The sequence below is a fragment of the Athene cunicularia genome (genome assembly GCF_003259725.1).
Source record: "Athene cunicularia isolate RWA chromosome 1 unlocalized genomic scaffold, athCun1 chr1_part1, whole genome shotgun sequence".
NCBI classification, from domain to species: domain Eukaryota; kingdom Metazoa; phylum Chordata; class Aves; order Strigiformes; family Strigidae; genus Athene; species Athene cunicularia.
Genome location: NW_020799091.1, coordinates 129,791,710 through 129,819,587, shown reverse-complemented (window position 1 = coordinate 129,819,587; position 27,878 = coordinate 129,791,710). Strand labels below are relative to the sequence as shown.

General features: G+C 37.7%; 1 protein-coding gene and 1 pseudogene across 6 annotated transcripts in view; both read left to right on the top strand.

Annotated features, from left to right (window-relative positions):
* LOC113480959 (aldehyde oxidase-like) overlaps positions 1-20,359 on the top strand; it is a 44,588-nt gene extending 24,229 nt beyond the window's left edge. For 5 of the 6 annotated variants that reach the window (XM_026850187.1, XM_026850179.1, XM_026850193.1 and 2 more), the window contains 14 exons: positions 1,197-1,330; positions 2,654-2,741; positions 4,237-4,323; positions 7,043-7,234; positions 7,540-7,767; positions 8,766-8,861; positions 9,455-9,583; positions 10,091-10,165; positions 11,828-11,880; positions 13,984-14,098; positions 14,729-14,794; positions 15,387-15,575; positions 17,019-17,186; positions 18,207-20,359. In XM_026850187.1, the coding sequence (XP_026705988.1) occupies positions 1,197-1,330; positions 2,654-2,741; positions 4,237-4,323; positions 7,043-7,234; positions 7,540-7,767; positions 8,766-8,861; positions 9,455-9,583; positions 10,091-10,165; positions 11,828-11,880; positions 13,984-14,098; positions 14,729-14,794; positions 15,387-15,575; positions 17,019-17,186; positions 18,207-18,254 (1,668 nt within the window). In that variant the 3' untranslated portion in view covers positions 18,255-20,359. Of the gene's footprint in view, positions 1-1,196; positions 1,331-2,653; positions 2,742-4,236; positions 4,324-7,042; positions 7,235-7,539; positions 7,768-8,765; positions 8,862-9,454; positions 9,584-10,090; positions 10,166-11,827; positions 11,881-12,784; positions 12,831-13,983; positions 14,099-14,728; positions 14,795-15,386; positions 15,576-17,018; positions 17,187-18,206 lie in introns of those variants that run through there. The other variant, XR_003398583.1, reaches the window with a different exon arrangement.
* A 107-nt stretch (positions 20,360-20,466) lies between these two features.
* The window catches only part of LOC113479451, a 38,763-nt pseudogene continuing 31,351 nt past the window's right edge, over positions 20,467-27,878 (top strand).

Genomic DNA, 27,878 nt, shown 5'->3' with positions numbered 1-27,878 from the left:
AAGTACCTCATGCCCCACTATTGTAGGTTTGAAAAACACCATATGGAGTGCTGAGGCTCTTCCATCCTCATTAGCTTTCCATTGAGGTGAGGAGCAATCAGCACCCAGTAGAGTCAGAGTCTCCTGAGGGTTTGATCAACTCTAATAGCTGTAGGTGAGACTGCTGCTCCATGCCAAAATCATAATCATAGAATGGTTTGGGTTTGAAGGAACCTTTAAAGATCATCTAATCCACCCTGTCATGGACAGGGTTATCTTTCGCTAGATCAAGTTTCTCAAAGCCCCGTCCAACCTGACCTTGAACACTCCCAATGATGGGGCATCCACAACTTCTCTGGGCAACCTGTGCCAGTGTCTCACCACCCAAATTGTAAAGAATGTTTTCCTTATGTCCAATCTAAACCTACCCTCTTTCAGTTTTAAACTGTTGACCCTTGTGTCAGTACAGGCCTTGGGAAAAAGTCTTTCTCTGCTTCTTATAAACTTGCTTTATATATTGAAAGGCCACAATAAGTTCTTCCTGAAGCCTGCTCTTCTCTGGGCTGAACAACTCTCTCAGTCTTTCTTCATAGGAGAGTTGTTCCAACTCTCTGATCATTATGATGGGAAATGGTAAAGCAAAGCTGACATAGCTTATGGTCTGCATGGCAATAGTTGTGGTGAATCAAAGAGTATTTCAGACTCAATACTGGCATTTTATATTCAAAGCCCAGTTCAGCTCCTTTTGTCATTTCCATTATTATTATATTGCCAAGAAACATGAAGAAATGTGTGTCTGAGAAAATTATTAGAAGCAAGAACCTTCCTGACACTAGCAAGTCCTTAGATTATTAAAAAGCAATTTTATTTGTATAAAAATTAAATTTATTATTTTAATAATAAAAATAATTAAAAAATATTCTAGTCCCCTTTTCTTATACCTGAAGCTTCTTATTGTTTAAATAATGATATCCAAGGGTCTGTCCATGGCTGTTTCACAGTCTCCATCGTAGGGATTTTAAATGTGAACACTGCTGAGTGTTTGTTGTTAGCTTTTTCTTGCTTTTTAACCTAGGGTAAAGGAAAAATTATTTTGATCTGATTCAGAAAAACCCAGAAACATCTATGGAACCCTTTTCTAGAAAAGGTTTTTATTTCAGAACCTAACTTTAAGGCTTAGTTTGAGTTGCCATAAAAGATTAAAACTGGTTTTACAGGAAATGGTAGCTGCAAGTTTAGGCGTTCCAGCCAACAGGATCATGTGCCATGTCAAACGAGTTGGTGGAGCTTTTGGTGGGAAGCTCCTGAAAGCTGGCTTACTGGCATCAGTTGCTGCAGTGGCAGCAAACAAGTAAGTGTGGTATGTGTATATTGGGATATGAAGAGAAAATAGGATGAACAGTTTTTGCATTTTGATTAAAATACTTTCTCTTTTCATAAAGTTGCTAGCCAAAAAGTCATAAAATCCTGACTGTTCACATTTTGTAAGACTATTCAGGGCCTTTCTTTGTTTTGTTTTGTTAAACTACTTATGTTAAACAGCTCTAGCTCTTTAGCTGTAGCCTCAAATAAATTAATGGCATTTGAAGAAATTGATATTAGTATAAGCTAGATATGTTCTTAAAATGGTCGAGCATTTCAAAAGGACTAGTCCCTAACTACTGAGGCTTTGTATGTACATTCAAAATACGAAGTTAACCATCCAGATGTGAACTTCACTGGCACAGCAGGATACAGAAGGAAGAGTTCATGAGTAGAGCTGCTTTTAAGAACAAGTAACTCTAGTTCAGTTGTTACCATATTTCAGTCAAAATTAGCTTAAATCTATTAGGTATTGTGTTTTTGCTAATAGTACTTGAATTACTTTAGGAACACATAAAACTTCATCCCCCACCACCCAAAATTGGCAGGAAAATACTGGCAATTAGCTGCAGGGGATAGTAACCTCTTTTATAAGCATAATGGATTTGCAGCAGAATACACATCAGGCTACATCCTGTCTTAGCAAAATGATCTTGTAGTCTGAGTGGTTAGCTCTATGCATTTCTCTTGTTACTACCATCATTGTCGTACAAACTGATCTTGCTTATTTTTGGCCATGTTATCTGTGTTTTGGATTAACTAGGCCATGCTAAAAATAATATTTTTTTTATAGTTTAAACAATCTTTTTTTACTATTAGGACCTTATTTTATATCTTATGTTAATTTTTTCAGAACTAACTATTCTAAATGGTGTATGCATTTGTAGACTGACTTTCATATTTTTATTATTATCCATGTTTTGATTTTATTCTAAGATGCCCTATTTCAATATGATTCTGAATAGCTAAAAGGTGACTCTTTCTTGCTTAAAGTTGAATACTAACTGCTGTTAGGTCACTTAACACAGTTCAGTCTTAACACTGAAATATCAATTTCTTCAGAAGAAATTTGCACTGAGTTATCTCACTGGCTTTCAAGAGATGAAATTAAAATTCTGACATGATTCTAAATGCAAAAAAAAAAAAAAGAACTCTGGGCATAGCTTTAAGCATATATTTAAGCCTATTAAAGTTAAGTTTAATCTAAATGCACGTTTATATGCATGGCTAGATCTTGCTATATGATGAATAGCCATCTTGTTAATTAAATTTCTTACTTTGACTGAAATCTGACTGTTCTTTTTTGATTTAGAACCAGCAGAGCAGTCCGCCTTATTCTGAGCCGAGGGGATGATATGTTAATCACTGGTGGCCGACATCCTTTTATCGGTAAATATAAAGTGAGTGTCATAAGAATTCAGTGAAAAAATACCTGTCCATATTCTGTGAATTTCAGTGTTACTGGTTAATAATTGCTCTATTAATGCAAATGAGTATGTTCAATACAATTTTAAACCAAAACTACTAGCCAGGAAACCAAGAGATAAAGTTGCTGTACAGCCCTCTCTCTGTTTCTGCCTCTTCTCTGTGCAGGATTTTTTTTTTTTCCTAGTCCCTTCATGTCATTTTCCTTTTGTAGCTCTTTTTGTCTTTCTTTCTGGGAGCAGGAAGCTACACTAGCTCGGACTTCTTCTGCAGAGGTTTATTTTAAACTGCCCATATGGTTAGGTTCATACAAAGGAGCAGCTAGTTTTTCACAGAAACAGTGTCATACAGGAAAACTCACCCTATGGAGGAAATTAATCTCTTCCCTGCTCATGCACTGTCATCAGTCATAACTATTCATTAGGATAATTTCTACCTTCTTTTCCATCTCTGCCTGTCATGGAAATTATGCATGCCAGACACTGTAACAGGGTTCGACTCCTGGTTTTTGCTGAATTGATAAGCCAAAAGACAGATTCCTCTACAAAAGTACTTCTTTTTAATAGCTCAAGCTGGATGCCTCAGAAGAGGGACCCTGAACAAAGAAATCCCTGGGCAATTATACCCTTGCAATCTAAGTTCCCCACCCCTCACATGACAGTTTGGAGCAATAGTAATGTTAGGGTCTGTGGTCTTCCCATGCTTCATTGGGTCCTTTCATTGTCTCCAGGTGGGCTTTTTCTTTTCTTATCTCTAAGGTTGCAGCTTCTGCTGGTGATTATAGCTTCTTTGTCTTCTGGCTTGAATCAGCTCTCAGGCCTTCTTTTACTTAAAAAGGTAAAAGTTCAACATACCTAGGTGAAAGTTCACAGCTTGTAGCCTAAGGCTTCAGCAAATTTAGCTACTAATGCTAAGCAAGTGATGCTAAACAAGCTCTATATAAGTGGTATACCATATTGCACAACATACTACACAGGTAAAGTAAGAGAGGTTTTATAAGATTCTTCCCTAAAGTTGAAAATGCGCTGTAGCTCGTGTTGAGAATTCAGGAGCTTGTTAGTGGTGATAGGTGAAAAGAGAGATGTGAGATAAAGGTAACTTCTTGTCATTAAGAAAAATAAATGTCATACTCTATCTGCCCAACACTGTTCTTAAATTCACAGTGAGATATGACTCTGTTTACAGTAAACGTTCCTAGATGACACATGTATCAGCCATCTCAGGTAATACATGAAGCCATGTTGCTTATTGTATGCTGCTGTATCTATACAGGTCACAGACGCCAGGTGGGAAAGCCGGTAGTTTAGGAACATACTTTCTTTCCCTTCTGTAGTTTCAGTGAATGCTGCCCAGAAATTAATAGTGCAGTATGGCCCTAACTGTGTAGATTACCTTCATTTTCAAAGTAGACAAGCACTGAAAAAATGAATGAATGCCAAAATCTAAATAAGTTATTGTTGATCCTTCTAGGTTGGATTCATGAAGGATGGTAGGATCAGAGCTGTGGATGCCAAATACTACATTAATGGAGGATGTACCCCTGATGAATCTGTCCTGGTAAGGCTTTTATAAGTTGACAAATCTTATACAGGAGGAATCGTTAGCTGGAAAATTATGAAGGATAAGTTCCCTTACACATGTATTGTTAATCATATAGCCTTTTGATGTAGGGACTGTGGGTTGCTGGAAAATCTACACCTAATAGTTTACCCTTTCCTCATTCAGTTCAGTGGAGCACTATACTACTTTTTGAAATTTTCCTATGCATTAACTTCATTAATGGTTTCTTAGGCTTATTTTCCCATTATAAATATGTCAACTAACAACGTATTCCTTTCAAAATACGTAGTACCTGCATTTGTGCCTGACTAAAGCTTTGTGTCTACAAGGCTGTGGAGACCTTTCTTAGCCTTCAGAAAATTCATAGTGATAGTTGTCCTGTTACTATCTCTGGGCATTTCTGTACTGGGTCTGCATTTATTGTGCTGTATACTTCAGTTCCTCACTTACAGGTCAACAAAGTATAACAAGTTGCTTGCTTTAATATCAGTCACTCGTTGTTTATTTTTGCGTAGGCTATTCTAGCTGCGACTGAAATGTTTGTTGAGGTTACTACCCCTCACCTGCTTGTCACTGTTCCCCCCTACGGCTATTTTCTGCACTCGGAAGTCTGTCAGTGTAACTGCCCATGCTATTGCTGCCTAACGTGGTTCAAAAATACCCAGGGTTAGAAAAAAAAGCCATGATTAAAAGCATGTACATGAAAGCAGATTGCATGTCAGAACCATCCTAAGAATGTTCTACAATGATACAGTGCAGCGGGTGGACCTACAGTTGGAGGCAGTGATAACCAACTGAGTCACCTTTCCACTCAGCTCAGCTGCAGCTGGAATAGCATGTGGTAACAGCCTAACTCTAACATTGAACCTGTGCAAGGATGGTACAGCATGCAGGAACAACCACAAAACCACAGATGACATGCAAGGAGTAAATTTATTTTTGTTACCCCATCAACTGGGGTATCTCCAAAGCAGCACCCAGGCAGAGGCACAAAAGCGGGGACACAGGCACCATGGATCTCAGTCCATGCTGAACCTCCTGTTTTCACCTGTTTATCAGGGATTCACACAGGCATAGTTTACAATTGTGCTTTGATCTTTCCCACAGCAGGGCAGAAATCTCAGGCATGTTTGATAGGGTGCCTCAAACTCTATCACAGGCCTATGTTATCTAAACACAGATGTTCTACTTGTCAAATACAGAAGACTAAACAACGACTAGTATGTGTGTTTTTGACACCCCAGCTGCAAGTCACTTGAGCGTGTTTACAATCCTCCTTGACAGTCTTCTGTTATTTTCCCGCAACTCCCTAATTAATTAGATCAATAACCAGTGGTCTAGCTGTGATTCCATTTGATTCCTAGTATAGTATTAATAATTCAACACTTTGAAAATGAGAAATATGTTTATTGGAAATAAAATTATAAACTTTACCAAATGTAGAATCCAGTTTTTTTTTTTCTGGGCCAGTGTGATTTACCTGTGTGTTCCCAAGACACATTGGGATTATTCTTTCTTTAGAGAGGACCTTATCCTATGGGAGCCTAGCCCCAGAGAGAACCAAAATGCTTGATGCTCACTGTAATAAGAACTGGTCTTCCATCAAGGAAGCTGGATACCAGGAATCTATGCTTAGTTTTCACCAATATCAACAACTAATAATATGTTTTAACTCTCTGTGATTGCATCAAGATAAGAACAGACATTTCTGGGAAGAAACTTTGGCATAGCTAAGAGTTGTATTATAACAATACATTGTATTCACTCTGATTTATCAATAACCCTCTTAAACCTGATCAGCTCCATACACATACTTTCTCTAAGTCCATAAAAGTTGTGGTCATAATAAAAAAGCCCCAAAATATGATTTTTTTTTTCATTCTGCAAATAACATTTCAATTTATATTTCCTAAGTGAAGAGGTAGCATTATATGACATTATTCATGTGCACAGTTATCACAGTAAAACTATCTTCAGTTGTTTCTCTGCAGAAATGTTTTAAAGTTTATTGTTTAAAGCTCAGTGGGAATAGTAGGAATATAGGCTTAAATCTGCCATTCTGAGAAATCTACTTAACACTGTTAAGGCCAGTGGCCTCTTCATGAGGCATCAGAACATTTTTAAACTTATTTATTTATTTTGATACTGATTCCTAAAGCCTAATTCAAGGTCTATAATGTGGGATTTTCCTTTTCTTGTGTTTGTCATTTGAAATCTCTAAAAGAAAAACATAAGAACTGGAAGACACTGTAGAGTGCAGTACCTATGCTTTCTGGTGGAACTAAACCTTATCTGTGATGTTCCATTGGACGTGATAGTTCAGAATGCTTTCATCAGTTTCTTTCAGAGCTCCCATTGCTTTCAATCTAATCTGCCTATTTTTAGTTCTGTATGGCTTTTGATATCGAAGTAGGAAGAAACTCAATCATAAAATGAAGTATATGTTACATCCTTAACTACTGACCAGCACTGAACTACTAGTAACATCAGCTGTGTTCTGTGAATATCAAAAAAGAACAGTAAACAAATATACTGCATGAATAAAGCCTGTATGTGTGCATAAGAATATTCTTACTAGCAGTGATTGTCAGAAACCTGATTTTAAATCTAATTGTCTCAAGTTAAAGTCTTTATATGAGATGAGGAAGATTTAAATGTGCATTTGGAAGAAGCACTGTTCTGACATTTAACTATACCTGTTTGTCCCCTGCCTCAGGTAGCAGAAGTATCCTTATTAAAAATGGACAATGCATACAAGATTCCCAACTTGAGATGCCGGGCTTATGCCTGCAAAACAAACTTGCCATCAAACACAGCATTCCGAGGATTTGGCTTTCCTCAGTCAGCACTTGTGACAGAAACCTGGATAACAGGAGTTGCAGATAAAGTTGGTTTATCACCAGAAAAGGTGACTAAAAGAGGGCATCTTCTCTCCTGAAAAGAAGTCTGTGTGGTTGGAAAGTTAAAACCCTTTTAGATTAGCTCACCTGTTTGAACAAATCTTTTCTAAGTCAAACCTAATTTGTGCTAAAATTCATGTCTTTTCAAATCAGTGTTTGATCGTTGAATGAATATCATGCTCTTACAAACTGAACCGAACTGGTAATTCTTAAAAAAACATGTGATTAGCTTCCTGTTGTCTAACTAGTCCCCCGAAATGATCAGTCTGCCTTTAACAGGATTGTGTGATAGCTGTTAATTTTATTATTTCAGATTAGGGAAATAAATATGTATAAGGAGAACGAGCAGACACACTTCAAACAAAAGCTTGATCCACAAAACTTAATACGGTGTTGGAATGAATGTATGGAGAAATCTGCATACTACAGTAGGAAAACAGCTGTCAATGAATTTAACAAGCAAAATTATTGGAAGAAAAAAGGGATTGCCATTGTACCAATGAAGTTTCCATTTGGACTAGGCACACGTTATCTTTCTCAGGTTAGTTTCTTTAAAGAATAAGTGAGCTAAGCTTTGTATCCATTTACTTTGCCTTAGGATACAAAAGAAATGTGTTATCTTTCAACTTCTGGAAAACTGTCATCCTCCTAATGGTTGTTCCCTGAAGGCTACACAGGCTTCTAGCTCTCTTCAAGCTGAGATCAAAGTGGTTTGGTTTTTAGAACCCAGGCAGCTTGGACCCTGCCTACTTAAGGGCCAGTCCCATCTCTTCTGATACGATATTGGTATAGATGAGTTGATCACTTTTATGGAAAGTTTTTGAGGATTGATGGCGAAGTGTTCATTTGACAAGAAGTTATCCATTCTAGAAATAGCTCTGAACTTACTCTCTCTTACCATGGGGCTGCTATGGGATGCTGTTCTTAAAGACTTAATCCTTTAATGTCATTAAAGACTTTAAGGAAGAAAAGAAGAACAGTAGTATTTTTTGGTGCTTCTGGAATAGACAGCATTTTAACAATTGAAAATTAATTGACTGACTTGTATCATATCAAACTGTTCAATACTAAAATCACAGGGCCTCCGTAGTCTACAGTGGTACTTCCAGCTGAGTCCAGAAGGCAAATCTCATTCAGAACCTTACTGCTGCCAGTCAGCCCAACCTATGCAGTTGAAAAACTCTGTCCAAAGGCTCTCAAACATCAGTGAGAGAGAAAATGGAATTTGCAGCAATTTGCATTTACAGCCACTAGTGAGTGAGGTACTCTAGCTTTTTGGAACCATTGAGATACTGTTGCCAGGTGTGGATTTATTTCAGGATCTAGCAACAGAAAAAGGAGACCTCCAAGAATTTGTATCTTTTTATTTTGAGAGGAAGAGCAGGGACTAGCATTCCAAATTTTGCCTTCTATTCAAAAGCATTAAAGAAATAAATTGAAATACACTTCAAAACTTTGTCTTTTTGGATTCATCATTTCATTACTACATGAAACACATTTCTCACTAGTTTAATGTTGATTTTGCTTTTCCTTTTTTAGGCTGCTGCTCTGGTTCATATTTATACTGATGGGTCTGTGCTTCTGACACATGGTGGAATTGAAATGGGGCAGGGTATTCATACAAAAATGATCCAGGTAACAAATGATCCAAACAAATACTGCCTTGTGCTTTATCTGTCATGAAGATAAACAGTGTGTAGCCACTTTGTATTGATGGAGTTTGAAAGCAAAGATACCTTAATTAAGAGTCATAGAGACAGCAGGAAGAAAAAACAGATTGTTTGGGTTTTATTTTTCCAGTGGTATGTGAAGAGGCTTAGTAGAAATAAGGTTTTTTGGGGCTGGTCCCATAAAACCCATGGTAAAAAAAGATGGTCAGTATTCATATTAGTATACAGTCCAGATATTTATCAAGTCAATGAAAGCTTGGGATCTGGGCCTGCATAATTTGCTCTAAGTCATACAGGATATAAGCAACAAAATCAGGAACTGAATGTTGGGGTCCAGAGTCTCAATCTAGAGTTTGAATACAGCTAAAATATTGCATTTCTTTTCTGTTTCTTTCTACTGACAAACTGGGCAGAATGATTTCAGCTGGAGCTTGGAAGAGGACTTGCTTAGACATTATCTTTCCTGGTATCCCTGACTTCTAGCAAGTACTGGGAAACTGTTGGAGAGTTTAGAATGTTTCTAAACCAGAGAAGAATATGTTGTTCTTCCTGAAACAGGTTGCTAGTCGGGAATTGAACATCCCCATGTCATGTATTCACTTCTGTGAAACGAGCACAACAACTGTTCCCAATGCGTGTGCCTCAGTAGGATCTGCAGGGACAGATGTCAATGGCATGGCTGTGAAGGTAAAGAGTAGTATTTAGTTTAACAAAACACCCTACCCCTCATGGTATTTAATGCCTGCCAGATTTAAGCATTAGTGATCCCATAGAAATCAAGTTTGAAATTGAGATGGTCAGTAATACCACTGGAGATTGCCAAGAAGAAACGTGACTTGTTGACAGTTTCTCAGTAATGGTGCTCATGAGTTTTCAGAATATCATCTGGGTTTTCCCAAAAAGGTTTATGTTTGACAAAATCCTTATTTCATCTAACAAAATAACTAATCCCATAAAAATCTTGTACCTTGCTCCTGTTCTAAATCTAGCCATTCACACAGATTGCAGCCCTTGTAACTTAACCCTTTATAAGGTTTGTGTCTATGCAGTTAAAATGACACCTCCTATCATACTTTTTCAAACCCAGATGAAAATAAAGCATATACTAATAAAATACTGACTAGAACATATCTCAAATAGTACCAAACATATCTGTGTTAATTTTGTTAATTGTATTCTCCTGACTTCTCACAGGATGCTTGCCAAACTCTTATGAAACGCCTGCAGCCTATCATCAACAAGAACCCAAAAGGGACCTGGAATGACTGGGTAAGACATGTATTTGTGTGCTTGCAGAAGCTGGGATGTATGTATTGTAGTCTTATCGGTCTGCTCAGCCTAATAATCCTGAAGTTAAAAACTGTAGAAATAGGTTATTTTACAGAAAGATGGAGTGTAGTTGCTTGGTTTAGATATGTGGGAAACAATCCCCCAATCATATCTATGTGGAAAGGAGGGGAAGCTATCTGTGAAGTCACATTTGGAGGCACAGAAGTTTTTAATATACAAAAAATATCAGCTTGTGCAATAACATGACCCACTCCAGCTTATCCTCAGACAAGCTGGTTGTCAGGGTATATGTGTCAGTTTTCCTACATGGCTGTTCTTTATTTTTACCAAATCAATAGAGAAGTCTTCTCAACTTCTTCCTTCCATCTCTCTCCCATATGCAGTATATTATAGAACTGCACAAAAGGTAGCAGGAATCCTTTCTCTCATTGCTCTAATATATAATTAGTTATAATATTAGATACATTTGCATACATAGATTTATACAGAAGTAGTGCTAAATCTATTTAACGAAATGGCCTCTCTGGTGCCCACTTGAAACGGGAATAGAACTTTAGGGCTAGAAACTGAATTTTTTAACTAAAAGCTTTCTGCTATAATATCAACTATTTTTATGAAGATACGGCTGAGAATCTAGTCCTGTGTATTGAGATGTTAAAAGAAAACCTGTTTGTTATATATCTCTTTACCCAGTATTGCTTGTTATCTATGGCCTAATGAAAAGGACAGTCCCTGCCTTGAGGCATTTACAGATCTAGTACACTCGGGTGTTTCTTTTCAAGTGATTTAATACCATAATAACTGTGAAAATGTAAACACTTTCTTGTCAGTAGTAATTCCTAGCAGTAGCAAATAATGTTTGAATACATGTGGCAGCTTGACAACTGACAGCTGCGTATGCAAAAATAATCTCCTCTAGTACATGCCAAATTACTTTGGATAATTCAGACACACCCAAAATATTCGCAGAAATGGCTGACCTAAGAAAGAATGTTAATACATGCAATGAAGTAATTTTACATCTTGCAAAGTCAGTAAATTACAGTTAATTAAACTTTTTTTTTTTTTTTAAAACCCCAAAACTTCTTGACTTGTAAACTGAGTAAATCTAACATGAGAATCACTGAAAGGGAATAGCTTTGGGACCTCATACTGTCATTTTTGCCACTATCAGAACACTGCAAAGAGCATTTTTCTTGTCAACCGTCATTTTTGTGCAAATAGGTCATGCAGATCTTTTATGTCAGCGACTTCTCAAACAGATCTGTTCAACTGACAAAGAGAAACCCTTTCCCATTGAACTTGAGCAGAAAAACTGAGCAGAGCCCTTTCTGACTATGGCATTAATAGTAATAAAGATTCTGCAAGCACGCCACTGTTGACAGGTCTATTCCTTTTTGCATTGCCAAAAGAATTCAGATTGCTTGTGCTTAGGGGGTTTAGTTCTACAGTATTAGGCACCATTTGTGGCTAAACACACTTAACTCAGCTGATCTTCCTTTCTTTACAATTTGTTACAGGTATTTTTGTAAGTAAATATATGTAAATAAGTAAATATATGTAAATTAAGTAAATATATGTATGTTGTGTTCCTTGCTGGCTCCTTCCTTGCTTTACCACAAACAGTGCTATATTTTACAGATTAAAGAAGCTTTTGAACAGAGTGTGAGTCTTTCAGCTACAGGCTACTTTAGGTAATGTATTTTTATATATTCCTTAAAAATGCATAGGTTAAACCAAGACTGATTTCCGAAGATGACTAATGTTGTGAATAGAAGATCCTGTCCAATAGTTATTTCTAATGGCTAGCCTTATGTTTTATGTAGTTCTTTGATATATGGGAGGTTGGAGTATAAAGTAAGTGCTAATTTATGCCTAGTCCTATGTGAACTCTCTAGAAAGTATCAAACGAATATTTCATCCCATCTTTGCTCCATGATTTATCCATGAGCAAAACCAGAAAGCATCAAGTGACTGCTGCCTATAACAGTAGGTGTGCAAAGTGGGTTATAGTTCATTTATTAGAGGCTGTATTGCTATAAACTATAGATATTATATGACAGATTATTTGCGCTTTTACCCCCAAGCATGATCACACCGAGCTGCATGACAGGAAGAACAAGTGGCAGCATTAGAATATTTACCCAGCACACACCTGTAATTAGCAAACAGGTGCACTTGTGGAAGATTAGGCCCATTTAAATCTAAACCTGAACCTTAAGGTTATTTCTCTTTAGAGGAAGGAGAATTTAAAATGTCTGTCAGAGTTTAAGAGAAAGCTCATGGTATTTTTTAATTATTTTTTCTTAATTAACTCAGGAATCAGGTGCCATGATTCAACATTAATGGAAAGCTAGGGGGGGCCTTAGAGCTCACACCAGAAGTGGGGTTACTCACTGACCCTAGTTTTTGGAGTCATTGTTTTGACCTCTTTGCTTCTGGAGCCTCAGAAAATTCCCATCTTATGTACTCTTAGATATGGATTTATCCACAACAGCATGCTATTGTAGGACACAGTAATCTTTAACACAACTCCCACTGCTCGCTCTCAGTGGGAATTGCGGTCCTGTGGTCCTTTTTCTCTGATTTCTTTCACAGTGTTTATAATGAATCAGAAAGGAAAAATCCCTGTGCTACAACTCAGGTGGGATTCAAAGCAAAGCTTCTTCCTTAGATTGCTGTGCCTTATGTCTTCTATCCCTCCACCTGTATTTACTTACTTACCCATAGCAACTTTTCAGGTATTCAGGCAGTCTGCAGTAAGTTGAAGAGGCACTTCACAAACCCATACTTTTTTAAAACACTGAGAAAAGCCCAAACAAAATGTCCCTTCCTGCTGTTATGTCTGTCCAAGTATGTTTTCTGCTTATGCAGCCCTTTAGGAATGTTGATATCTCCAAAGAAATGAACAACAGTCATACTTTTCTATTGGCATTTAATGGTGACCAAAACCATCTGCAGATCCCTGAGCCTCAAATCCTGTATTGATCTAGTTCTTATCCACTAATATTCTCCACATCCAAGAATCTCAAAGCTGGCTGAGGTAGATGGGATATGAGAAATTGAATATGTGGACTTTGTATATGCATTTTTCAATGCACAGTTCAGTGCTCTGAATTATACTATAAATGTTATATGGATTATAATTTTAAATATGCTCGATAAAGACATTTCAGTCATATATGGTCAGAAAATATGCCTTGGTCACATAGCTCGCATGGCTGGAGATACTGCATTTCACTGTCTTCTTTGGTCCGTTGAATTTACCCTATCAGTCCTGACTACCTGAGTCTTCTCAGTTAGTCCCACTCCCTTCTAAATAATTACACCTTTATTTCAAGATTCCTGTTTTAACCCTCTCACTCATTCTGTAGGCAGTTTTTGTAAATTTAACTCTTCCATTGATCTCTTGTAAATTATTCTTTCATAGGTCCTAAAGAGTTTTCCTCCCTTTTTCTGAATTCCCTTATGTGCTATTACCTCATGAACTATTATCTTATATTTGTATTCTGTACTTGATTACCATGTCTGTATTAGTGTATTTCTGGGATTATGACCATTATAGACAGTCCTGAACTGAAATAGCTTGCTTGTCTGCTAAATTTTATATGAATAGCAGATCCATCAAACCTAATCTATTAGGTTCTGTAGGATTTCATGGAATTTAACTGCTGGCATTCTGACATGTTATTTAAGATTTCACTTGATATAGTTTCAAACTTTCAAGTGCTCATCTGCTTTGTTACGATGCAAACATTCATTAATTTTCTTCTTGTGGACTTCGTTTCTTCCATCAGAGGTTACAATGAAAACATGGATTGGGAGAAAGGGGAAGGACAGCCATTCACATATTTTCTTTATGGAGCTGCTTGTTCAGAGGTTGAAATTAACTGTCTAACAGGAGATCACAAGGTAATAACTGAATCTCATGGAAGCTTTGTAAATAATGTGAATGAGGTTTGTTTGTATCACTGGAGCTCAAAAACTTTAGGTTTTGCATTAATAAGTCATCTATCTTCACATGACAGCAAACATATCAACAGTGTAAATGCAAATTACACAGGTGGAGCAGAATGAAAGCTGTGCAGTGTTAACCACCTTCTGGCACATCTGTATTAATGTCCTATGGATTCACCTTTTTAGTTATGGCAGACATCTGACATGTTCTTTGCGTGTTCTCTCCCTGTTTGCCAGCAAACAAGTTAGAGCAGAGCTAACTATTCTATTTCCAGTCTTTTGACCATCTATGCAACTAAATGTCATAGACTGCTGATCATATGCCCTCTCTCTGTACTTATTTATGTGGAGATTTCCCTGTGCAGTGGGAAGAATCTGGCAGGGCTGTCTCTGGCTAAACTTCTGTTAAAGCTCAAACCCATTTTGCTTGTAATGGGATATTGGAAATTACTCTGAAATCGTGTACATGGAGGGGCCTCTATCTTAGCATATATTATTCCACTGAACACTCTAACCCACATTATATTGTAGTGACTCCACTCCAAGCATGTGTCTCAGTAATATACATCTGAATTTTATTGACAGAACATCAGAACAGACATTGTTATGGACATTGGATGCAGCATAAATCCAGCTGTGGATATAGGACAGGTATGTGCCAAGACTTTCCTGCTGTCTTCTTTCTGTTACACTGATAGCTGTATCTGAACTGAAGTTTACCTCATTAATTCAGGAAATGTTAATTTCTTACTAGATAATGTTATAAGTCATATACTATATTAGAAGGTCCTTTACTTGTAGAGTTGCCCCATTGAATCAGTGTCAGAGCTTTGAAGGTGTCAATGAATCTTTAATCTTACCCATGGTGTCATCCTGTTGTACTTCCTGTGGTATTCCTGTGTGTCCATGGTCTGCTGGACTTAAATCCTGTTTGTGATCTAGTGTCCAAATTCTGTTGTTTGACCTGCCTTCCCCACTTGATAGCAGGGAAACACCTTTATTCGTTGCAGACTGGTCCACAGATCTCACCACTTCATCATGAAAGCATTTGTCTCTGTGGTATGAAAGAGGAGTGTGAAAGCTTTTCCCATCACCGTAGCCCCAGAATGTTGAAGAATCCCATCAAGTATACAGGAAAGAAAATGGTCTTCTAACAGCTAGTGATACAAATCGGTTCTTGCCAAAGTTTTACCCATTTTACCAAACATGAGAACATAAATGCTGTTTCTTTTCTTATTTAAAGATTGAAGGTGCCTTTGTTCAAGGCATTGGACTGTACACAATGGAGGAATTGAAGTACTCTCCAGAAGGAGTCCTCTATACTCGAGGTCCAGATCAGTATAAGATCCCTGCTGTTTGTGATATTCCAGAACAGTTTAGTGTTTCCCTGCTCTCATCTTCCCAAAATCCATATGCCATCTATGCATCCAAGGTAAGCAAGCCATCACAGGGCCCAGTTCTTAGACCCAAGGACAAACAGAGAAATTACTCTGATATAAAACATATATAAGTTTTCAGTTCTTCCTCTTTAGCATTTCAAACAAGTGTCCATAAAGTTGTTTTATTTATGACATCAGGGTTACGAATACAAAAAGACATAATGCAAGATATTGCTACATATCCTTCATGGTTGGCAAGTAGTTAAGTTTAGGGTTTCATTAACAGACCATACACAGAAGCTTCAAGCTGAATTTAAAACCATACTTTTAAAATGTGGTGATAAACAGAAGACTTAGAGCAAAAATACCGAAGAAATTGATGGAGAAATCATAATGACAATAAGTGTGTGCAGCTTACTTATGTGTGTTATGCAGTAAGAAATAGGACTGCATATATGTATTTATATAGAGAGTGGTATTCAGTTGATATAATCATTGCTTCAATTTATACCAGCAAATATTCTGGCCAGTTGCATATAAACAGTAATGGTAAATCAAGGTGAAGATAATCCTGCAAATTTTTAACTGTTTCAAGTATTGGGTATGCCCTTAGAATACAGTAAAATAAAACAGAATAATGGGAGGAAAAAGCATACTTTATGGTGGAAGATATTAAAGAACAAATAGGTCCTTTAAAATTGTTTAAAGCTGTCTCAGTAATAAATAATTAGAAAAGTATTTATTTGAAAAAAATATCTAGGTGAAGTAGTTACATAGTTGACTGGGATCTGATCTAGAGAGCTGATACTAATATCCCTCTTCAGACAGAGATTTTATCCTTTTCTGAGAACTTATCTCCTATAATTAACCTTGAAATTCAGTGTAAGAAGGTGTGATTCTGTCTTTGTGCAGCATGTTTGGGGAAGACATTTGGCTGTCAGATTTTAGCAAGGAGATAAGTAAGGTTCAATTGCAATGTCCCAGTCCAGTTCAGATTGAAATGTTCAATAACACAGCACTGAGAGGACTATGGAATAGGGGTTGATTTTACCTGTCTTTGAGATAAGGAACAAATGTGAATCTTATGTCAGAACCAGCGAGAGGATGTCAAGGCCACTCAAGTCAGTGGTGTTTGTCGGCAGGGAACTACCATGAGTTCGGGCTTTGTTTCTTAGTTGCATCTGTGCTAGGGCTTGGATTGTTGTAATTTTATCCAGTTATTCTAAATTTCAGCTTAGCAATGAGCCAGAAAGATTCTAAAATTAATAGCAACTATTGGACATCAACCTTTTTAGCTCCCTGGAAGCAGCTACCATCAGAAGACTTGTTGTGATCTAAGCTTGCTTCCACTAACTAAAATAAATTTCCTTACTGTGAAGAACTAAACACTTTCTGAGTCACTGACTTTTAAGCTTTTTAGTTGATATTGATATGGCATGCACTCCTCTCATTTGTTCAAAATCTACATCTATTTGAATTTTTTTGTTGTTTTTCAGGGTATAGGCGAGGCAGGACTCTTCTTGGGATGCTCTGTGTTCTTTGCTTTGAGAGATGCAGTAACTAGAGTGAGGAATGAAAGAGGACTGAAAAAGACCTTTGCACTGAACAGCCCCTTGACTGCTGAACAAATACGGGCAAGCTGCACAGATGACTTTACTGAGATGGTAATAGGAAGGTGGAGGGGAGGGTCTGTTTAAGTTTCTCTGGGTAGAAGTGCATGCTGCTTTTGGCACCCTTGAATGGTGGGGTGCCTAATGATGTCTCCAATTGGTCATGCTCCATATACAACAATATCATATGGCTCCTTTGTAAGTGAAATGTCTGTTAAGAAGTCTCACTCACACAAGTTATTCCAACAAATGCCATTCACTGTATTGGAAGTTCTCTGCTTTTGTATAATCTTTTTTTTGTCTTTGAAATTTACATAATTCTTACAATCCCCTCTTTTCCTGAAACCTCCTCCTTTCTTCTGTATGTCAAATCCTATGGAGGATTAAATAGCTCCTCTTACTGACATGCAATGGATCAGCCTCCAAGCATGTTCAGTATCCTTCTAGGTGCTTTCCCCCAATGACTTGCGCTCTGGCACTCATTCTGGTACTCCTTGGTATGCCCAGTAGCTCTCTGGGAGAAAAATAACTCAGAGCTAACAGAAGGATACAGAAGAAAAACAAATGAGGCAATACACTCCTTATAATGCTGATCCTTTATATTCTTTCTGCAGGTGTTTACTGTAGTCATGTTCCCACTGCTATTGCAATTACTTTCCTGTGTAAGTTTTTATTTAGCCTACAACATCTGTGAAGCAAGGTCCTTATCAGCCTATAAATCCATACTCTGCCCTGAACCTCTGAGGTTCTGCCATGAAACTCTTGAGCACTCACTCACAGATTATTCCCATAGTATTTCTGTGGTCATGGTGAGGCATCATTAGCCACCAAATCAATAGGTTTGTGGGCTTACTCTCATCGCAGGAGCCTGTAGGAGGCGAGGTCCACCAGTGCAGACTGTGCTTCTCCATCCCTGTTTGGTCCTGACCACAGTTATCACTGATCTTCTGTAGGTATCCCCTGTAGAACACCTTGCTGAGTGACTTGGAGGCACCTGATAAGGGCAATAGTGGGAGTTTACCAGTCAAATAATATTAACAAGTCACTCTTTTCATTTCTTGTTTGTTCTCTTAGATGGCAAACAATGAATCTGCTTCTCCACTCCTTGGGCCACATCTGTGAATGACAAACCAGAGTGCACAAGACCTGAATGGAAATGGAAAACTGATTTACTGCCCCAACACACACTAATCAACACGCAGATAAATATATTTTATCGTTTTATCATTTTCAGAATCAGCTACTAAAAATATGCACATTATATCTTCTATCCTTATCTTCATTCTCCATCCAGTATATTCATTACAGTACTTCACTTAAATTACTACATTTCATTGCTAGGAATACATCTCCTGCATTTGAAACATATATATTCAACAAAAAAGACATGATGAAGACCTCAGCTAAAATGCTGCAGAAGAAATTTAGGATGAAGTATAAAAAGTATGTTAGATAACTTACTGCCACTTACGACACTTAAAAACTTCGTATGATAAAAGATTTTTTAATGGCTTCAGCTAATTTTCTAATGTAGATTTGAGTCTTGCAGTGATGTGTGAGTGCAGAGATCTTTGTCTCTTGAAGAATCAGAACCTTGTTTGTTGGATCCAGTCACTTTTTTATCAGAAGTGATGCTCTGATTTGTAGTAAAGCTACTTTAGATTCTTTTGGTACAGACATCTTGTGTTAAAAAAAAAGCAAGAAACAAGAGATTTTCTTTTGCTATGCCAGGCAAACTGGTATGGCTGATCTACATATATAGGAGAAGAATTTTATCCCAAAAGTTGGAAGAGTCACTTAGTTGTAGTTTCCACTGGTTTTTTTTTTTTTTTTTTTTTTTTTTTTCCCTCTGGAAGCAAAGTAAAAGCCTCTGAACTTAATGGGAAAACTCACATGCAGTTCTGTGTGCTTTGAATAGGAGACTGGATGAACCTGTCTCTGGAAAGGCATTTTAATCAGTGCTTAATCCTGTGCTCAGTACTATACTGAGCCATGAAAGTACATGAAAGAGCTTTCTCTCATTCTTGGCCACTCCTGCGATAAAGAAGATTGAAAAAACATAATGAGATCAAAAGATGATCTGCAAATATCAGTCATCTGATGCTGCTTTGGGTGCAGTGGGATGACACCACACCCAAGTAGTAGCAGCTGAAGAAAACAGGAAAATACAAACCAGCACTGTATTAAATGGTAACAGAAATCCTGGTGTTATTAAGTTGAAAGTGTGTATATATTTGTAACCTAAGATGAGACCAGGAAACTACATAGAATATATCAAAGTTAATATATTATGAAACCTCCAGCCACAATATTCAGATTTCAGCATCAGAATCCACAATATTGAACTGACTGGGAGCTTCAGCCTTTCTTCCTCTTGAAGTGCAAAGCTGAGATTTCAGTTCTGAATGCACACACACACACACACACACACACACACACAGAGAAATATGCAAACCTCCATGGTATCTGAATTTGGGGCTTTGATCAGGGATACATCCTAACACAGAGAAAACACTTTTTTAGTGAGTCCACAGAAGTTACCCAAAGTATCACCTGAAAAATTGCAGCAGGCTCTTTGATAAGAAAGTAGAACTGAGAAAATAGGCAGTTTGTACATTCAGCGTGTGTTTTCAGTGAACCTCTGCATCAGTTATTCCTTGCTGAGCGTGGTGATGGCTCTTCCAGTTATTCACAGGTCAGATTGCTCCAGAGCTATGAAAACTGCCATTTGTAATGAAAATAAATGGCTCTAATATGTTTGATATGTCAGCCTGCAGGCTCTTTATTATTTCACTGCTCCTCAGTTTTCCACAGACTATTTTCTCTTCTTGCCTTCCATCCCTTTTATGAGTTGATACTGTACGTGTAACAGGAATCAGGTTTAGTAGCTTAAACTGCTTTTGCATTGGCTATTAAGGTACGAAATCTTTATTGTTTCAATTTGTCTCTCTGTAACTACCATGAGTAGGTGAAATTTAGCGGCTTAAACATATGTGTCTAGACCATTTTAGATGTCATAAGAGAGCAGAGACATAGTGGAGCACAGGACTGGACGATGTAACATAGCAACTGGAGGCCAAGCAGGTTATAGCAAATCATCTGCTGTGGCACTGGAAGTGTGGTTTAGGCAGCTGAAGCTCCATTGGTTTTTACCTCTTTTTCTTCACTTTCTTTGTATTACTTTAGCTTTTATGTATTGTAAGTCAATAAATAAAATTAAACGTGAATGCTGCTGTTATAAATAGTTTTTCTGATTTGAAACATCTTCTTAGTTTCACGGCATGGACTTGTTAATGACAGCTCACAACCCCACCTGTCAATAACGCCCCAAAACATGGGTAAGTCCTGGGATATGCCGAAGCAGGGAGCATATAGATGTACTGAACTAGGGGGAAGGTGCATTGTCCGTTGTTCTCCTGTGTACCTATGTGTCAGCACAGGTGCTGGTTAGTTCCAGACAAGTCAAATCTTGTGCAAATTGAGGCCCAACCCTTGCAGGCCATTGCATGACATCTCCCCACCTGTAGTGCTGAGGTGTTTGCACTCCAGGGATTCATCAAGTTTTAGACCCACACTTTGTTTTCTGCAGTGCAGATCACATCTCTGCTTGTCAGTATTTCTCAGTTATTATTAATAAAGATTCTTCCCTGCCTCTTTACAAGGGTCACTGTTGCCTCATTATCTCAGTAAAATCTATATATGTAGCAAACATGGGTTGTTGGGGGCTTTTTGGGCTGAAACATAAGCTGTCTCTTGGCTTTTAGGTGTTTGAAAAACTGCCTGGAAGCTAGAAATATCAGCAATTAAACAACCTGACAGATGACACTATGGCTACATGGGATATTGTGAAATAAATCTTCTTAGACTATACAGGTGATAAAGAGAGGTTTTTTTGTTACATTTTAAATATTGTTTAAAATGTGCCGGCTCAGGGAGCTAGATAAGCAGAAAGGTTATGGCTCCAAAAGCACTGACACATTGGATGGCTATTGACACATTAACGTGCACCATACAGTAACACCCAAACTGGAGATGTTGAGAAGAACTCTTTCTACTAGTTTTCTTCATTAAAGAAGTCTTTCCATAACTATCCACCCTCAGCACCGCCATTCTGTGTGTGTGTGTGTGTGTAAGTCTAAATACCTAACATAAACACTAGGTTCTGCTTTGGAGGCCTGGTACTCTGAAAATTAGATATTGGACCACCAAAATGTAGTATTTGATCTGGTTCTTTGTCAGGCCTTTGAACTTGCATCGTTGTACCTACAACATATGTGGCATACTACAGCAGTGCTGCAGTTGGCAGGACCCGTGAGGGGTTTTGCCTGCAGGACCTACTGACAGACCTCACTTCAGTGCTTGCATTGTGGTAGCTCTCAGGCATGCATTAGGGGCTAAAGCACAAAAGAAGCAGCATGTCTCTGCTGAGAATAATTTTCTTTCCTTCTAATGGGGATTTCTAAAAGATCTGTGACTGACTACTTTGTCCCGTAAGGCTGCACTGACTCTAAATGAAATAGAGACCTTTGCTGTAAAATGTAAAAATGATAAATGAAACAAAAGACATGTACACACACGAATGGAGACTTCTGAAAGACACATAAGTCCCCTTAAAAAAAAAAAAAAAAAAGGCAGCTGTAATAAAGCATTTGGTGATTAATGGCCTTGTTTCCTGCACACGCATCCAGGGAAATGGGTAAGAATCTAGAATCTCAAATCAGGAATTGGGATTTCTTTCTCTAAGAACAAAGTATATCTAGAGTATGGTCATCTTATAATGGCACCCAAAGCAGTCACGGTATAGAGCTGACATGGCATAGAGATAACCAGAAGGAAATTTTAAGTGTGTGTGTAGTACTAATCTTGATTTTGTTAAAATTCGGTCACTCTGCAGGAAAAAAAATACAGATAGTTCAGGTCAGTGACAAGCTAGAATGAGCATGGCGCCATAGTTTAGCATTTGACACCCCTCAGAAGTAGGTAATACTGCATGTCCTGGGTTCTAGCTTCAGGCATTCCTATATATTCTAAATTCATCATTTACTGGATAATATCTAAAAAAAAAAAAATAGATCTGGCATTTGTAGCTCAAACCCAGAAGGTCCCCCTCACAGTTAAGTGCCTTATCGTTATAGGTTACAGGGTTAGAATTAGAGGGGCTCAAATTCTTTCCAGATTATTTCAGCTCATCAGACAATAGTTGGGGTAGGGAGTAGGAGTAGAAAGTCGGTACATTAGCATCTGAACACGCATTAATTCCTGAGAAATGGCATACATTACCCTGGCTCCTCCCCATCTACTTAATTTGATGCTCAGTCTGAAAATAAATTCTGCAGGACAAAGCAAACTCAGATGACCTTAAGGATCATATAGCATTCCATTAATTTCTCTTGATGTGTAAAGCTTTATTTTTCAGACATTAATGCAACAGCATGGCTTGCCCCCAATGATCAGATGAGCTTGGGTTTTTTTTTGTGAATGACAGGAAGGTAAGTTTTTTAATGCTTTTTTTTTTTTTTTTAAACAGCAGTGCTTTAATGTTTACTGTTCATATGCAGGAGAACTGTTATTCTGTAGCAACAGTTTATTCATCTCTTGTCTTTGACCTTCCTTATAGCATCCTGCTTTCTACCAGAGTTTTATATAGTTTGAATGACTTCATATCACCCCTCATATCACAGAATTTTTAGAATTATGATTAGTTATCTGTTTACTAAAACATTATACGAATATATTCTTAAAGTTGATGTAGTTGGAGTAAATACATCACTAGTGAAAGGATATGCTGCTTACTAATATAGTTTTGGCAATTCTCCAAAATAAAATAAGTAGGGTTTGTTGTTTTTTTTTCTGTTCTTGATGCTAAAAGCTCACGCTTCATTTTCTGAGATTTTTTATCCGCTTTTCTTACTGCAGGTCAGTGAATGAGAATTCCTATTAACAAACATGTGACCCCAAATATATTGTAAGCTGAAATGAAGGGATTTTGTTTCTCTGTTAACAAACAAACTTTGCCATGTATTTTTCTGGAGTTATTTTTCAGTTGTTTGGTCAAAATTTTTATACTCTAGAGAAATGATACTGGCTTTTTTTTTCTTTTTTTTTTTTTACTAGGTGAATTAAGGAAAAGTAATTAATTTTTTTTTTCTGTCTGTTATGTTTTATCTGTCATTACATGACAACTGTGCTTAAAGGCATACTCTGAAATCTTATTTCACTATACAGTTCCAAATAGATTCCTGAACTAACTCATGCTGTCTTACACATGATAATTTGGAGCACGCTGCTGGTATAGCAGAACTGCTGAGAGAAGCCTGAGGTTCAGTCTCTTTTCATTCTGCAGCAGTGGGTCCTAAAAAATGTGTTCAAACTTGTTTGTATTATCTTGTCTCCAACAAGTTGAAGCATGCCGATGATACAGCAACATTCTTGAGACAAGAGTAATAGAGTAATAAGTAATAGAGAGGCAGGCAGATCCTGAAGAATCGCTGCTATGTTACCTAAGAAAGAAGCATATCCTTTTTTTGAACTTTGCCTTTGAGTTCTGTAATTCTGTATGTTACTGCAACTGGGGATGAAGATGATTTATTTCACTATTCTTTGGGAACCAATGTAAACAGAACAGCTTCTACTTAAATAACAAACCTCACCTTGTATTTGTTCTCAGCAGAGCAATACAGTGCTGTATGTGCATTCTGTGTGTTAGTTACATGGGTATAACATTGTCATGTTTTGAGTGTAACTCTTCTAAATATAGCCCAAATCTTCTTTACAGCTTCCCAAAGCACGAAAAAACTTTCAGTGCATTTGTAATAAAAATAGTAACTAAAGAAATCAACACAGAACTACTTCCACAGTAAATAAATTACTGAGGCCCCAGTCCATCAAAGAGTTTTGCATAAACTTATTTTATTATCTACTATATTTTCTGTCATTTGAAACTCTTCAGGTTGCTAACTGCTGTCAGGGCTCTATTGACTTCAGTGGCAGTTATCTCAGCTAAGAAGCTGCCATGCAGGTTATAAAGTTCAACAAGTGTGTTTAGCTTTGCTGTTGAGAACCTTCTATGCAGGAAGAACACTAATTTAAAGATTAACTGGAGAAAGGCAGTAGTGGAAAGTAATTAGCTTCAGCTTTTTTAGTAGCTTGCATTGTGCATTGTCCAAGCATTCAGTGGAATAATTAGCATGTCTTTAACAGTGTGATATGATTAGTCATATTTTACCAGTGGGAATTACCAGTAGGAATGGTGAAATCAGGTGGAAGAAATCATCTAGTACCTAAGCAAAATGGATGCAAATGGACACACCCAGTGAGAAGAGTAATAGGACTACATATCATTCTGGAAAGGAGCTAAAATGAAAGAAAATAGTAGATTCCACTGAACTGCAGGGCACTGAGACACCAGGAGGAGATTGTGATTTGAGGGTGGAGCCTTTATATTGAGGCACATAATGGAGGGAGTCCTTCCATTCAGAATTTAGGTGTGTGCACTTGGGTATTGTTCTCCGTTTTAAATTACTATATTCCTTGCATGTTCAGCACTGGAAGCAGCACTGGAAACATTACTGAGATCTGCTGGTACTGTTTTGCAAATGCAAGATACAGATAATTATGTGTAAGACTTAGAAAAGTAGTGTAAGGCTAATAAGAAGACCTATTGCTATATTTGTTCAATCCATCCTTTTTACAGGGTACTGATTTCAGTCTTTTGGGAATTTACCAGATACTGACTGTAGAGTCTGAACAAATCTGTATTGGAAGTCTGCCTCATGCTCATTTCTCTCTCTGTCCTTACCCTTCTCATCTCTGTACATGCTCTATTTATCTATCTTGTACACATTTTCTTGTCTCTGAAGCTATCTGGTCAGAAGATCCCCCCAATTCTTCAAATTCTTCACATGTACATAAACCAAGGGAGACTCGGAAGAATATAAGGAAAAAATAACTTTGAAATGTTGCAATTCTTTCTTCTTTAACAGTCTCCTTTGCAGTCCGTCTCTCAGATGCAAAATATGGCTGTGGAGTGGAGGCTGCGGTGCCTGCACTGTGATGATATCCATGTATGATCCAGTTGCCAAGAAGATACATCATCCTTGTACTGATATTTGGAAATAGTAATTTAGTGTTTTGAGAAAACTGACATTCACTGGGAAATATTTAGGGGTTTTTTCCATTTAGTTGTAGTACATATTTAAAAGCCTTAGTATAGCCTTTCTCTGCAAAGGTGATTACACGGTTGGCCTCACTATCACACAGTAACAGAGATTTAGATCCTTCCTCTTCAATCTTTGAAGGATAAGTTAGTGTTACTAAGTTTTCACTAGTTGTTTTATGTAATCATTGACAAAATCTCCATGGACTTCAGTAAAAGACACATTACGTTGCAGTTGTACAGTCTTGCCCACAGCAAAGTTAGGAGTCCTGTTTCCTTTCTCGCCCTGTCTCTTGAAATGTTGTTCCATTAGAAATGCTGTGCCTGACTTCATCACATCTTGCTGTAGACCTTGGATTTCAACAAAATATGTAGTGCTTAGTTTTTTGGTTTTGCTTTTTTTTTTTTTTTTTAACCTTAGCTTTCCTCTTCTTTAATTAGAAAAGCTTATCACTTAATGCCTAAGTCCCAGCTGTAGGAGCAGGATGAATATTCTCGCAGTCCAAGTGCATGATTTTGTATGCTTGCATATCCTTCTCCCCATGTCCTCACTGCATGGTGCTGGTATCACTGTGGAAGGGGTTGGAAGCATAAAACCCAGGATTCATTCAGTTCAGGTGAGAGTAAGCTGGACTGTGGAGGGCTGCAAAATAATGAAATTGTCCTGACCTATGCCTGTAATGAAGTTGGGATCTCTGAGAAGATGCTGTGAGCAATGTAGAGTCTCTGAAGGGATTCTAGAAACACTGAATTTTGTCTAATCTGTTTAGATGAACAGGCATTTTTAGGAATTATTCCAGCAGTTGATGGGTTGTGATTGGTTCTCTATGGAGCACTAACATACTACCATGCAGGGAGCACATTACAGTCTGCACAACACAGGGCTATCCAATCATATGCAATGTAGGATGCCAGCTTTCAGAAGGGGATGGGAGAGAACAAAGAGCATCAGTCAGTTTTATTTAGTCACCAACATAGCATCTGGCCATCTCATTGAGGACAACATACTGCATATGTTGGAGTAAGGGATGACTGACTCCAGGCGGCAACGAGACTGACAGGTATTAAATTAGACACATTTTCCCTGTGTGCCAGAGATTTCCCTTGGATTAGGTTAGCTCTTTACTTCCTCCACTTTGTCTTGTCCCTGAGAAGCACAGTCTGACCACGTAGATTTAATAATGTTTTCTAAACATCCTCTCTTATTTTTTTCTCAGTATTATTTTCCAAGGATCTTGAGGAGATGTTCTGTGTTCTGTCCTTCATGGTTAGAAATATTTAATGTATGATTGATTTCTAAACTGAAAATTTTGGGCCTTACTTTGTTCTATATCAACTAATTTGGATCATGAGCGTCTAAACTGGAATGAGTATTAGCCTTTAACTAGGTGACTGCTCTGAGCATTTTCCTTATAAATGGTCATAGTGGAATAGTCAAAATGCTGCTACTGGCCTGCAGCTGATAGATGGCGTACCTGAAGATGGCTATTCAGAAAGCCAGTGAATCCTGGATTCAAGGCCTGTTGTTCTCTTTTCAACCAAGGCTGTTGGCCAGCTGCTACCAAGGTTGTTGGAAGCATGAACCTGGCAATGCAGCAGTTGCCAGTTACAAAACAGCACTTCAGATGCTCTCTTATTTGGCTTTCAATGATTTGCATCCGTCATAGCTACCTTCATCAAAGTTAAATAACTGGTGCCTAGTTATTGTGAAGATCAAGGGAGACCCTGATTTTTCTGCCATTTAATCAATGGAGTCGGTCAATAGACTAGGTCATCCAGAGACAGATCTTATAGTTACCATGACCACGGTCTGTTCAGGGTGCCCGGAGATAATGACTATTTGGGGAAGAGATAAGAGACTTCAGACTAGGATATGTCACTCTTTCTATAGTATACTTGAGACCTGTTGCTATCTGATCTGATAAGACTTTTGATTCTGAAATAAATCATTGAGGCAGAAAAAACTAACCAGTGCTGGTAATGCGACATTTCCAGAGTCTCCTTTCATGTAAGCTCCTGAAAGTTCAGAAGATGCATAACCTCACAAGATGCTTTAGCAGAAAAAAGGCATCGGTAAACAAAGAGAAAAAGTTAATCTTTATGGTGTGCTGTCTGCATTCAGTACTTGCGGTGCTTATGCAAGGGTGGAGAGTCTCTCCTTAAGCAGAAGTCTTTCTGATCAGATGGACTGCTACACTGTTGTCATGTCAGACTCTGTCAGAAAGCTCCTTAACAGGCACAGCTTATGAAAAGAACATAACTATACCAACTAGCACTGCATTTCCCCATAGTAGACATTTCACCCAATGTGGCTGCTACACATTTTCTATGATCAGGAAATACTGCAAGATCTTTCTGGAGGCTTGATGTATTACAAGCAAAGGCTTGATATTGATTAGTGTGGTAATCTCCTGCTTTAGAGTAGTTTGTTAATTGGTATAACAGAACAAAACTTTAAAAATAAATTGGGTCATCTTGAATTTTTTAATGCAACTCAACCTATAAAGTGTCAAAACTCAGTGTCGCCTCAGGAATGAATCTCATCTATTAATAAAGACTGCAACTTACTCTGAAAACATGCATTCTTCTTC